Genomic DNA, 13,940 nt, shown 5'->3' with positions numbered 1-13,940 from the left:
GATTTCAAATTTAAATTACCTCCGTTTTCAAGAGTTATGCCTAATAGATCATATCTATATAAAATACAGAAACATAGATATATAATCGCCGATTTTCTTCTCCAGTCTACCACTACCACCATAATCTACGACCGCGTCTATTCCACCTCCACCGTCGCACTGTCCCTGTGTGTCACGAAGAGGAACTCAGTTACGCGCCACGGGGTTGAGAAGCCGGACGTGTTCCCTGGGTGCGTTTCATTCACGCCAAATCTTCGATTTAACCCGGAAGTTTCGAGAAACCGCGACAATTCACATCGATCGCTAATCAATTAGTGTTTGTTTGAAAAAAAGCGCGCAGTGACATTGATTGACGTTGATTGGTTGGGTAAATATCGGCGTCACTCTGATTGGTTACTGAACGAGTTCGAATCGGTTTTTCCCCGAATATACGATTTACAGAAATTAAAATTAATCGGGATTAAGATTAATCAAAATTAAAATTAATCGGAATTAAAAATTGAAATTTGAATTAAGTAAATCGATATTCTTTCATAAAAATAAGATAAAAATGTCGTGTTTTGAGTTAGAAAATAGTATGGCCGTAACATCTTAGATAAAATATTACAATGATGATCGGCAAGTGATATGCTAAGCCTCTATAAATAAGGATAGGCGTAAAAGCTGAGAATAGAGTATCGGCGTACATGATGATATTAAAATACAATTTATGACGACTTTTACTGCTTTTAACTTTGTTCTCGACACCCTAAGTCGTATTTCACTCCTTCAACGGCTTTGTCAGATATTGCTCTAATCATAACAATAGAGACAAACGACTGGTCAAAAATTAAAGTGCCGACACGAAAATATTGATACAGCCTAAAAATCCAATTACAAATATATGCTGAATGTTTCAGTATTTTAAAATGAATATCAAGGACATTTGTCGATCGAAGGTTCAATAACTTTTAGCCAAGTCACGGCGCACTTGATAATTTTTCCGTCAGTCGTACCGAAACGAAAAAAGCGTTGAAATTGCGTCACGATGTCAACGCGATTGAAACGGTCGGCGTTGATTCTTCCTTCATTAAGTTTCACTTCCCCGAAGATAGCACCGTCGCATTGCCATGAAATGAAATGTTTAATCTGTTTTTGTTCTTGAAGAGGACCAGTAGTTTAATTACGCCACTGTGAGTCAGGCAATAAAGGATATTCTGCGATATTACATTGAGTCAGATGTTAGGAAACGTAGAAGTGCTTCTAACGAAGAACCCTTTGTATGTTCGAAAACTTATGCATTTTAATGTATGTCGAAAAACACTGTTGTGAACACTGAAGATGAAAAGGCCGACACGCTGGCAATCTCCTCATTGCAAATTAAGTTTGGTAAATAAATACAAAAAATGGATACTTTTAGGAATATTCTAAGAGAGATTAAATTTATAAGGGAAAATAAAAGATAAAGTAGCATTTAATAGGAACAATACCTGTGCTCGATTGTCTATCGAAGGAGAAAGTTAACAAGAATCTAATCGGTTAAATTACTACCCATCGCATCCATTCTTTCCGCGTGATTTCAGTCGAAGCGAAAAGAAGATTCGTCAACTTCTGCGGACGAGGATGGGGATAATTGAAAAACCAGTGAAAGAACATCTCTAAGTCCAAACTGTTCAATATTGAAGATTGAAGATTCGATTTTTAGACTTATAATAGGAACTCATGTTTGACCCAAATACAGTTGCAGACATAATCAAAGGCACGCGTACCGGTGTAAGTTGAATTACCTTCTGATGAACATGCGCCGGAAGGTCGTATCTTACAATAAATTTCGCAAGTACGCGATCAAAACGTGGTTCGACTCGAAATGTCCACTTAATGAACTCGATCGCTCGCAATCTCGAGATTTCCGGCTATCCTGTTTCTCAATGGACGATTCATTGTTCTTTGATAAAACGTGAGTCTTCAGAGATATCTTAAATTACCTGGAAACATAGTTGAAAAGCTCGATTACTTCTGGACAAGTGTAACGAGAATTTAAGTCTTATTAAATATACTATATCGAGCTTTCCGTTATATACAATCTACTTATGGCCATTTGGAAAGAAGATCGAGAAATAGGATCGAGGATTTTTGATCTATGACTTTCAGGCTGATATTTTTGGCTACTTGGAAATATAATAAAATGTAATAAAATAGCCATAGAAGGCTTGGTACTTTGTATAATTTTTGATTTATTCTTTACCCTCGATAAGAATCGTAAATCGTACGCGTTTTATTAGAGATATATATCAGAGAATTGTGCATTTCAAGTAAATTAGTAGGTACTACTAAACGACACGATAGAGACAAAGCTCGTTGCGTGAAAAGTGGTACAAATATCGTTAATCGTCGTGGCACGTCCATACAAATAAACGACCATGCTTCCCTTTTCCGGTCTGTCCGTACGTGTCAATGTCCTTCTCTTAAAATAAGATCGATTGTCTACCATCAAGCGTGACATGGTCATCGAACAATCCTTAACGGTGACTCGAAAGATTCTCGAAACAGAAAGGAAGCAGAAGATGATTTCGTTCTCATTCCGTTGACGTGCCATTTGCTATTTACGTCCCCTCCACATTAAGAAAGTAAGATGTATTCAAGGAACGTGCTCGCGTGACATATCGAGCATCATGGATATTCTGTATAAAGAAATTAAGGGGATTCATTAAAAACACTAAGAGAACCGCTAGTCACGCGATTTCCATTTACTACCACATTCGTTACATAAACCTACGATAAAGAACAAACGAATATTAATGAGTCATCAACTTGATGTACATTAACAAACATCAATTATATAAAAATACCAAAAAATTATCTCTGCAATCTCCATTTTCCTCGATAATCTACATTTATTTCGATAAACTACGTTGATAAATGTACCAGTAAGTTAATCATCAGGATCAGATCGATAGAGGGTAAATGACGATTGCGTTCAGAGTATCAACGTTCATCGTGATGGAATTTCCATCAAATGCCAGCGAGTTGGCTACTAATTCGACTGTAACAGCGGTGAATGCGTCGACCCATTCGGAACTCAATCTACCGTATACAGTTTGCGAGATCCTGGTGGCAGTGTGTGCGGTGTTTGGTAACGGTTTAGTGATCACAGTCTTCAGCAAGGAGAGGAAACTTCGTCGACGAACTAATTATTACATCATCTCTCTAGCCACGGCCGATCTCTTGGTCGGCTTGTTCGCTATACCTTTCGCCATTTTAGCCAGCATCGGTTTACCGACGAATTTACACGCCTGCCTGTTCACCGTTTCAGTGCTTATCGTCCTCTGCACGATCAGTATCTTCTGTCTGGTAGCGGTGTCCATAGATCGTTACTGGGCGATACTTCATCCCATGGGATACTCACGCACCGTACGCACTAAAACTGCCATAGGTAAGGATTAATAAGGACGATGAACTTGAACTAATAAATTATAATAAATGATCTAAAGCTGGTTTCATTTTTAAACTCATAAGGATTCGTTTATTTAACAATTTTGAGTCTCTAAATTTTTGAACTAGCAATTATCTCTTAAGTAGTTTTATTAAATGTTAGTAAATGAGTTTTTAAGTTAAGAAGTTCCTCTACTTTACAATTTCTGTAATTTAAGTTAGCGGATGGATTTCATCAGGAATACGCATAATAATTTAAAGCATTTCTCAGGACATCCACATTAATCGCAGAAATTAAAAAAAAATCTATCAATCATCAGAATTGTTTTATAACGCTTTAATACGTTTTTTTAAAAATATTAGATTCTGTTTTGTCTGTTTTTATAAATACGATATAAGTGTTTGATATATCGAACGAAGATAATTTGTGAAGATAAACATTTAGAAGATAAAGGGAAAATTTACCGTGAACGTAATCGTCGATGTGCAAGTAGTACGAGTCGATAATTGAGTGAGCTCGGGAAAAGTTCGAAGAAACGCAAGGGTAAATCGAGTAATTGTTAGCTACGTCGTTACTGTTGTACAATCCGATGATCTAATTAAAATCACCTCTTCTTAGAAGCGTTCTGGATGAAACGCATAACCATTTAATCGAGCTACGATAAAACAACACCGAGGCACAAACCACGTAATTATATTTTGCGAAATTGTTTGTTCGAGTGAAACTGTTATTCAACTCTTCACATATCTCAAACCTTGTTTTCCATTTATATCGAGTGTTTCAGTTTATGCAAAATAGACATAAAATATCGAATGTTTCAGTTTATGCAAAATATACAGCTTATACCGAAACGACTAGTAAGTTCGCATGTAAAAAGTACTTCAATGTTCTTGCAATGTTTTGAATAATAAACGACATATAGTCTTAAGGACATCGAAGATAGACTTCTTTGTTTTTTAGACAATACATTTTATAATAATTTGAAATACAAAAAGCTCCAAGCTATTTTTAAGTCATCGGACTTTGCTTGAAATCAAATACGTATATATAAATATATGAAATTTTATAAAATGACAACTATATTTCTATTGCTGTATAACATACAACTACACATGGTAGCATATGTTTATCACGTTCTGTTCTACGAGAATGTAGGACATCAAATAGCGACAATGCTGATTAGACAATATTGTGCAGATATATTCTTAGACCATTGTTACCATGATTTGGTCATAATTTCACTGTAACATTACGGTGAATATATGTGAAAGTTCTTTTATCTCACATTAATGTATGTTTATTTGTATCACTTACGCTGATTTTCCCAAAGAAATTACATCATAATCCTCCGTGGAACTGAATCGATGAGATGTAACAGAATGCACTTTAGGCGGCAACAGGTGGTATTCCCTGCGCATATTTTAATAACGTATATAATAGAAGTTTGCATATTCCTAAGAAATTTAACTTGAAGTTAATCGACGCATTAAATATTAAATTTCTTACTTGCGATCGATTAATGAATTTCTTAGTATACTTGGGATATTTAAGTATCGATATACTTGTTCTTTATAAAAATTCTCATCTTTGTAATTACGTTATATAAAAACTCTTATGTAACTTTAGTTAGTAGCTTATAGTAAATAAGGAACGATTTTTTCTCTAAAGTGAAACGTATTTTCTTTTATAATAGTTTTTTAGAATATCTCTTTGCGTATGTTACTTTTCCTCATTCATAAAAGTAGGTAATATGATAATGTATTGATTTCGTAATACATAATCCCCACGATAATTATGTAATTAGTAGAGTAATTGAAAAAATTCCATCTGCATTCGGTGCATTTCAATGATGTTAATATATAGCATAGAGTATGAAATACATATCACATATCCATTCGCCCGATTTCCCAAAGGATTTTCCTTCCTTCTTGCGACGAAATTGATGGAAATCGCATTTCTCTGCCCCCGAGAAACAGTGCATATGCGTAGAAAGAGAAATGAAAAAGGAAAACTGTGAGGCTCTAAAAAAATTCCATGGAGAAACATGAAATAACATAGAAATTCGTTAAAATCAGATTTTGATAAGAAAGCGTTAGAAAATTTCGTTTTTTAAATATAATTCACGTAAAACGCGCGAAATTGCATTGAAGGATCGGAGAGACCCGTGAAAAAATTAATGGCACGGTTAGACGTTTCTCATTTCACTGCCAGGCTACCTAGCCATGATTAATTTAAGCATTTCGCCTGTTTATGGTATGAGTGATTTTAATTACGAGCCCACTGACTGATACCATTTCTCCAACGAGGGGAAAAGGTGCGTTTATTGCCGTACTTTCCAATCGATAACGTTTACATGCACGTCTATCATCGACTCCTTTGACCGACTTTTCATTCTCTTCTTCTATAGCGGGATCTCTATAAATCTTTCCATTTCTTGTCCAAAACACTCTCCTTGCTACATACATATATCACCGTTCCATACAATCGGTCTTCGGTAAAAACTGTAAGGATGAGAATTTTAAACGTTTTCAGTGATCTCTTCTTTATGTTTTTACATCTTATTATTCCATATTACCTAATAATAATTCATCTGGAACAGTTGAAACAAAAATATAAAGATTAAATGATGGTTCCGTTCTTTTAGGTATAATCTGTGTGTGTTGGATCGCTGGCACATTGGTCGGCTTCCTGCCGCTTTTAGGTTGGAACGCGGGCAAGAAATCCAATGAGAAATGCATCTTCACCGAGGTGATGGATTACGATTACTTAGTGTTCCTGTACTTCGCCACGATCATCTTTCCCGCGCTATTAATTGCAGCCTTCTACACCCATATATACCGAGTGGTCGTAAAGCAGGTCAGACACTTTTACCGTAAATATACGGGCAGAATATGCGTACTAGTGTGAGTATGCGGATATACGGTGTGCAAACAGGACAATGAATTAGCGAAGACAAGGTCCTGTTTGCTGACCCTCGAAATTTATCTTCTTTAATTTATCAAATTTGTGCACCGTCATTTTTCTTAAATACCTTCATCTGGTTTTTCGTCGGTTGCAGTTCTTAAATAAAGCGATCTTCTTGGTGACAAAGTAATTATGGTGCTGAGAATAAACGATTGTGGCTTTCATTTATATAATCTTCTGAGAATTTCATATATAAATTACTTTGGAGGTGCATTATTCGTTCTTCCTCTACTATTTTAAAGAAGAGTTGCCACGTTACATCTGATGAATTCTCGTGAAGATGATATATTGAATATTTCTCTAATTATATTATTTATTATTACACCGAACAATGTTCTTGCAGCTGCAACAAATTGTAACAATGAATCCGGGTCGCCGTACCGGAAACCAGACAACTGGAACCATGCTGCGATTACTTGGGGCCGCCAGGAAGCGTGAAGTGAAGGCGACGCAAAATCTATCGCGAATCGTGATCTTTTTCATTATTTGTTGGTTCCCTCTTTACACCATCAACTGTGTGATGGCGTTCTGTCCAAGGTGTAGGGTGCACGATGTCCTGATGAATTTTTGCATAATCCTGTCGCACTTGAACTCAGCTGGCAATCCATTGCTCTACGCTTACCATCTGAAGGACTTCCGTGCGGCGCTTAAGAATTTCATGTGGAGACTTCTATTTCCGCACAGTGACGTGAAATCTAGCGTAGTTAGCGTGATTCACGATCGTGGTTCTTTGGTTGGTTCTCATAGACAATTCCCGAGGCAAACAGGAGGGCCGCCGTCTACGAGGGTAATCAGGTCGGATTTACTGCGTCAGGTACAGTGTGATTGATTTTTAATTAAAGGTAGATCTCGATTAACGTGAGCTTAAATAGTGCGATATTCGATTTGCTGCGAATTATAAAATGATGTGAGGTTGTATTTAATGCGAATAAAAATTCGGTTAATGCGAGGTTTCTTCTTTTCTCATCCGGTACAACTATGGAAACAATTAGTCTTTTGTTTTAACTTTATCTTTAAACTTCTGATTCGTCGAGACGATGCGTAAATCGTCTCTGAACTTCTTCTGTTTTATAGTCATGACGCGACGCGAAACAAAAAATTACGGATGCCGATCCAAACATGGGTTGAAGTATGCAAGTTAACAGAGACTCGAAGAAAGTACTGTTGGCTTATCGCCCCATACACGAAGATATAAAAAAACAGATGAAAGTGCGACCAACTTAAAATACTTTGAGAAATAATAATCACGTTTGTGCCGTAGTTTAATGAAATACATTATATTATATGAAAATGTATATTTAACAAATTTTATTGTATACTTTCCTTAAATTAGAACCAATTCCTATATTTCAAATATTCGAATAGTGCGAATTCGAATAAAGTAATCAATTTTTGGGATTTACCACTCGCATTAATCGAGACCTACCTGTATTAGTCTCTTATGAACGTAACTAGAAAAATAGGACGTACATGAATAGAAATTTCTTCGTACGCGCTATGATAAGTGTCCTACTTTGAATATTTTATACATATTTCTGGATGTTATACGCATTCTGTAGATGTTTGCACCATTAAATTTCCTAAAAATGCATAAACATCTATTAATTTTTAAAAATCTACTGTTCAGTAATCCCTGCTATCAGATCTTTACAGCTACAGTCGATTAATTTTTCTAGAGATAAAATTGGCATTTTATCCTGAAAATTATTGGAAATATATCTTATTTTATCGATCGAATTTTAATTACAGGTAACTGACGTTAAATCCAGAGGATCATTCTCGAGCCCTCGAAACGTTACGATTCGAGAAAACGATGCAGGAAACACATCGAGTTCTTCGAGTGATAGACAGGAAAATGACAACGCGAGTCAAAACAGCAATGATCTGCAACGAAACGAAAGTGACAATTTTGGAAATGACAGAATCAACTCGAGATCGCCCCGTATTACCTCACTGGAATTACAGACTTACAAACCTTTAATGCCGCTTCTTCCGGCGGAAGTGGATCACGTCGAGGAGACGCCACCGGCGTCTATCTTCGTCATTGAAGTAGATGTAAATCACGTGGAATCTGTTCACGAAAAACTGGATGAGGAATTGATGGAAAATAAAGACAAAGGTTGATGAACTTCTTCGGCATTTCCGATCGTGAATAAATTAATCAAAATTGAATCTCGATTCAATTAGAAATTGGTGGATATCAATTTCACTATTAATAATAAATTAACGATAAGAAGATGTATGGTAATTATCTTTTACCATAAATAAATCATTGAAATTGCAAAATAAGGTGTTAATGATAAGTTTACAAAACGTGATGTATTTTTGGTGTTTAGTGTGTTATAATTCGATGTATAATAATCTGAATCCTGATATTATTTAATACTCGATATAAAGTGTGAAGAAACTGTATTGCATTAAGTTTTGTTAAAGCACTGAATATTTGACTGAGCGTATTTCCAGATTACATTTTCCGTTTTAATGGTGATCAATGGTAATTAAAAGAAATTTCAGCGTATGTCCAAAAAAGAAAGACATTTCTTTAGAATAAATTATAATGAATATATAGAAACTGAAAAATTAATAATCATTTCTACCGACTATGAATAATATTATTTCGAAAATAAAATAAATACATTCTTCAAATAATAAATTCATTGTTAATGGAAATTAAACACGAATAAATATATAACATATCTGCACAACATATCTACATTGGGAAACGACAGTCTTATACAGATTACATATAATGAATATGTAATTTGCATGAAAATGATGTGAAATGTATGTTAAACATAGAAATGTGAATATCATATAAACTAATAAGGGAACCGATATTTGAATTTTCAAATATTAAAAAGTTAGTTTAAAACAGACTACATGCTAATGTCCATTCCATATTCTGTGTATCACACGACGGTCTAAATAAATGTCACAAAAATAATCATCTATATCCACTAAAATATAGTATTGTCTAGTAACCTAGTACTACCTGACAATTAAATAGTTCCAGCACAAAAGTCTTTGCCTTGGTTTAATATCTTTTGTAACGTACATATCCTTTTTTTTTAAATAAGACATTATTTTTACAAATGGATCGCTAAATTGACCAAACGAACAGAACTTAGTTGAAACTAATTCCGAACTTCGATATATCGAATTAATATCGTGCATGCGCTTTACATACATCCGAAGTTAACGTAGTGAGCAACAGGTAGCGTTTCAAACATGGAAAGGTACTGCGTACGCAAGTTTCCCGCCAAAACTTAGTCCTACTGTCGTATCGGATGCAACGTTGGGTCTGTTTGGAAGATGTTAAAATTTACTTAATAAACATTGTTTATAATAAAATATTAAACGCTGAACAATGGATCCAAGTGAAGTAGAATTTATCAGTGAAAAAGAATTAGTCACCATTGTGCCGAATTTTAGTTTTGACATGATTCATTTAATTTCGGGATCTGTGGGCCCTTTTCGAGCCGGTCTACCTGTAAAAGTTCCAATTTGGTTGGCTGTAAACCTGAAACAGCAACAAAAGTGTCGAATCGTTAATCAAGACTGGATGGACGTTGATGGCTTAAATGAGACGAAGGAGGAAGAAAAGTTATCCAAGTAAGTAAATGTGCTTCTTTCATCTCTTATGATAAAATATTTTTTCGTATAAATAAATTGTTATTTTAGATTGTTTATAAAAATGCCCAGTAATCATTACATGGAAGAAGCACAGCTTTTACTGAATGTTGGTAGTGATGATATACCAGATGCGGACAGAATAAAGACAGCAGTGAAGGTAATAAATATAAATGTAAGTATACCTTAATGCTAATGTATTAATTAATTTTTAGGATATATGGGACATAAGAATGTCAAAGCTCCGTACATCGATAGATGCATTCCTTAAAAGCGAAGGTTTACATGCTAAGCTGGATCATTTAACTGCCATGGAAATCAACAGTGTTCGTCCATTATTGCCACATGCTCTGGATCAAATGCTAAGGATTCAAACCATTTCTGTACCTAATACGATAGTAATTCTATTACAAGAAAATCTTTTTTATACTTTCTGAAGCAAACTTTATATTTTTTAGGATGGAAAACTGACACAATCTCATTATACTGGGACATCGCAATAGACTGATCTCTAGACGATGTTTTTCTTTTTCATGTATAATCTATCGTAATTTCTAGATTGTAAATATACATGTATATATTGAGTATTGATATGAAGTATTTATAATGCATTTCTGTTGATTTCGTGTAACGAAATAAAGAAAATGGAGAATAAAATAATGTTCACAGTATGTAATATACGAATACGATATAATAGTTTTATTATTTCTTATTCTTAAATCATTACATACAGTCACTAGCATCTCAATCACAATTTCTCATTATCACTAATATAAAGTAAACTTATATTTACATCGGTAGATCGGTCGCTTCGATTAATTAACTCGCATCTCGTTCGGCGCTGTTTCTTTTTTTCACAATATTTACATCTCTTAAGCTTATAATACACAGTCCTTTAATAATCTTTGATTTGAATTGTTAAGGTAGATATCGTTTTAACAAACTTAACGTTGACCGGTTTAATCTAATGTGCTGAAAAATTTGATCTACTCAAATTTCAGTCAAAATTGTAACCTCCAACCTCGTGTTAAGTTTGTAAATCGAATCATCCAGTGTAAAAAATGTGGAAACGTATGTTACAAAATAAAAGATAGGAATAATTGGGAACTGCAGTCATAGGATGGGTCTGATGCTACAAGTGAGAGCTTACAAAATTTCGGTGTTCGATATATGTACACATGTTCAATCAGCTCCCGTTTAATTGAGAGATATATTGCTTCATATAACCAGAGGATCAACTGTTCGTGTTATTAATATATCCTAAAATCTTCAAAATTATGTATAAAGAATAGTCAACGTAAATATCAATGTGCCAAAACCAGAACTCTGTTCGTAATAAAAATTCAAATAATTCTCCGAATTTAGATCCTCCAAATGTTTCGCACAGCAGTCGTTTTGTTTTGTAAGTCGCTATTGTTTTCTATTTTGTTTTAATCAGTTTTACATTAGTTTACTTTCAGTGTAACGACATAAGTACCATGCGCTTCATATGTGAAGTACTTCGACCTATCACACCAAGTACACAATTAATAAATATCAAGTATCATTAATCGTTTACTGGACTGACGATACGTGTAAAAGTAAAAAATACGTATAAACCATGTGTGTGCGGCGTAACAATATTAAATGTGTTACGTGGAACGATAGTAATTGAGTTAGTATGATACAACGTATTTAATAAAAATACGGGTCGATGTTATCTTTTCAGACAGCAACTATTTTGCTAGGATCGACCTTTACTCGGATGAACATAGTATTATCTTTGACAAAATGCCGTTTCTTCACCATTTCGTGAGAGAGAAATCTTGGGAAGCCAAAACCGAGAGAATCGGGCTCACGACTGGGCCTCTGGAAATTCTTCCATGTTGGATCCGGTATAAAGCTTTCTACGATATTGCACGCCTTTTCCGCGACCACCGTTTGGTCGAATATGGTGAAGGACACGCTGTGGGAAAATGGCCATCGCAACAGAGCATCATACTCTCCGGGAAGTATCTTTATGTATATTGAAATATGACTTCCTTCTCCGGTTCCATTTCCGTTTAAGAAAACTGACGCCTGGAATATTCAATATTTTTACATTGTAAGTAAGTATATGTACTCGTATTTCTACCTGTAGTAGAGTTCTTAAAACTTAAATTAAAGAAAAATAATATAGAATCAATATTAAGTATTGCCAACCTGTAGCTTGTAACCATATTGACTAGTGTAAAAAGGAGGGCTGACGAGTTCCATTCCTTCCTTGGCTTTCGCCTCGGACATTTTAGCGCTGTAATCCGTAATTTTCCATATTAGTGTGCCCGTGTAATTTAACGATAGTTTGCTAATGGCGGATTTCAGGCTGGTTATCTGATGCTGTTGTTTTGTTACTACACTGCACATCAAGCTTAAATGCATCTTTGCTGATTCCTCCAAATGTTTGTCCAACGAAAATCGATTTCCCTGTGACAAAAAATAATATTTGACATTAGTCTTATGAAATGAAAAAAAGACAGAAAGTGAATGTAATTTAAAGCAATAAATTGATGTACCTTAAAACGACAGCCAGCATCCTTGAAAGTACAAGATAAGAGGTGTGTAGTGCAGTGATCTTTCAAATGAACTTCGAGATCTTCTCTTGGTAAGACGGCAGTTTCACAACGGTGTGGACAGGCGACTGGATAGCGGCCACACTTGGCGTGATGAGCACCGAGTGTGTCAAAAACGAACTCTTTGTTGCAGTAACGACAGGCCACCAGTCTTTTCGCGCACTCGCCCAACTTGTGTTGACTGAGATGCCTTCGCTGCACCTTCATGCCACACTTGTTCTCGCAGTAGAGTGGTTCGTAGCCACACGTCCCTGTGTGTTTCTGTAGACAAAGAATAGAATCGTTAGCGATATCCTTAAATAGTTGATTAAATTATAAACATATAGCCACGTAATAGAAAATTTTGAAATAATACTAGTTAAATTATAACGAATACGGAGTAACAATTTGAAAGTGTATATAAAAGTATTAAAGATGTTTTCACTGAATATAGTAACTTGTTAATACAATGAATAATATAAATATTTTTCTGTGAATTATATATACCTGAATTAAATATCTCGTAGCTACTGTGTACGTTTTTAAATTGGCTTCAAACGTTGTTAATACAATTATGATAATTGCGCTTCATTACGATGCTAATAAGACTTCGTTAGAATGTCTCGTATAACACGTATAATACGTTCATAAGAAGTTTCTATAAAAGTTCAAATACTTTCGTGAGCCACTGTAATCATTCATCCATGACTAAATGAATATTAAACAAAAGGAAAAAGAATTCGAGAAATTTCGTTTGAACTCATGGTGCTTTCGCTTGCATCCGTTCCCACTATAGTACAGTTAACGGCTGGCACTCGATCGCGATTCTTCTAATTAATGCAGTGGCGGTTACCTCGAGCGTGTGACCGGTGAATTCTTTGGCACAGAAGTCGCAGCGTGCTCGCCGCTGGGCGCAAGTGTACTTTAAATGGTCCTCCATCAGCACACGCGGGATCATCGCGCCACACTTATTGCTGCAGGGGACCGCGTCGTGCTTGCAGGTATTCAGGTGAGCCTAAACAGGATATAATGCGATTTTTACATCGGTGAGACTCGAACGGCGCATTCCTTCTACTCCGATCGGATCGTTCTCTTCGGATTTATGTTCGTATTGCGACAATCGGGGAAACTCGGGTGAACGAACCGCATACCGGAGATTAAAGAAATAGTAATAACGTCTACGGTAGTGTGTAAAAGCATTATGTTAATATATGTAGGTTAAAATTTATTCTGCGAGAATTATATGGGGAAATCTTTCGTTCGAAATGTACTTGGTTCTAATTTTTCATTTATTCGATATTTCTTAATACTACAATAAATTCGAATTTTTAGAGTACTTTTTTTCGAAAGTTTTTCCGATGATTCTT

At 35.2% G+C, this 13,940-nt stretch overlaps 3 protein-coding genes across 9 annotated transcripts in view; 2 read left to right on the top strand and 1 right to left on the bottom strand.

Annotated features, from left to right (window-relative positions):
* Positions 1-180: 180 nt before the first annotated feature.
* On the top strand, positions 181-9,339 carry LOC126916943 (adenosine receptor A2b-like). Of its 2 annotated transcripts, XM_050723275.1 has the most exons (5): positions 181-367; positions 1,563-3,412; positions 6,057-6,268; positions 6,720-7,190; positions 8,126-9,339. In XM_050723275.1, exons 2-5 carry the CDS (start codon positions 2,944-2,946, stop codon positions 8,498-8,500), a joined length of 1,527 nt encoding a protein of 508 aa, XP_050579232.1. In that variant the 5' UTR covers positions 181-367; positions 1,563-2,943; the 3' UTR covers positions 8,501-9,339. The 2 variants fall into 2 exon arrangements, with proteins under 2 accessions (XP_050579232.1, XP_050579230.1); XM_050723273.1 differs by having other exon boundaries at positions 181-3,412.
* Positions 9,340-9,610: 271 nt separating this feature from the next.
* On the top strand, positions 9,611-10,700 carry LOC126916948 (probable DNA replication complex GINS protein PSF2). The gene is made up of 4 exons (XM_050723287.1): positions 9,611-9,988; positions 10,058-10,166; positions 10,222-10,389; positions 10,465-10,700. The coding sequence occupies exons 1-4, from the start codon at positions 9,744-9,746 to the stop codon at positions 10,507-10,509; spliced, it is 567 nt and encodes a 188-aa protein (XP_050579244.1). The 5' UTR covers positions 9,611-9,743; the 3' UTR covers positions 10,510-10,700.
* The window catches only part of LOC126916945 (TNF receptor-associated factor 4), a 33,898-nt gene continuing 30,637 nt past the window's right edge, over positions 10,680-13,940 (bottom strand). For all 6 annotated transcript variants that reach the window (XM_050723279.1, XM_050723281.1, XM_050723278.1 and 3 more), the window contains 4 exons: positions 13,427-13,588; positions 12,538-12,855; positions 12,188-12,448; positions 10,680-12,064 (listed from right to left, as the gene is read on the bottom strand). In XM_050723279.1, the coding sequence (XP_050579236.1) occupies positions 11,711-12,064; positions 12,188-12,448; positions 12,538-12,855; positions 13,427-13,588 (1,095 nt within the window). In that variant the 3' untranslated portion in view covers positions 10,680-11,710. The remainder of the gene's footprint in view (positions 12,065-12,187; positions 12,449-12,537; positions 12,856-13,426; positions 13,589-13,940) is intronic.

This window comes from Bombus affinis, chromosome 5 (assembly GCF_024516045.1).
Source record: "Bombus affinis isolate iyBomAffi1 chromosome 5, iyBomAffi1.2, whole genome shotgun sequence".
NCBI lineage: Eukaryota > Metazoa > Arthropoda > Insecta > Hymenoptera > Apidae > Bombus > Bombus affinis.
The sequence above is the reverse complement of the archived record's forward strand: the minus strand, read 5'-3'. Positions and strand labels throughout refer to the sequence as shown.

Bases quoted from the DNA above. Each gene is read 5' to 3' on its own strand.
- LOC126916948 (XM_050723287.1), top strand. From the start codon at position 9,744: ATGGATCCAAGTGAAGTAGAATTTATCAGTGAAAAAGAATTAGTCACC. The intron at 9,989-10,057 runs GTAAGTAAATGT...TTGTTATTTTAG, and splicing joins GAGGAAGAAAAGTTATCCAA to ATTGTTTATAAAAATGCCCA. The intron at 10,167-10,221 runs GTAATAAATATA...ATTAATTTTTAG, and splicing joins GAATAAAGACAGCAGTGAAG to GATATATGGGACATAAGAAT.
- LOC126916943 (XM_050723275.1), top strand. From the start codon at position 2,944: ATGACGATTGCGTTCAGAGTATCAACGTTCATCGTGATGGAATTTCCA. The intron at 3,413-6,056 runs GTAAGGATTAAT...CCGTTCTTTTAG, and splicing joins ACGCACTAAAACTGCCATAG to GTATAATCTGTGTGTGTTGG. The intron at 7,191-8,125 runs GTACAGTGTGAT...TTTTAATTACAG, and splicing joins GGTCGGATTTACTGCGTCAG to GTAACTGACGTTAAATCCAG.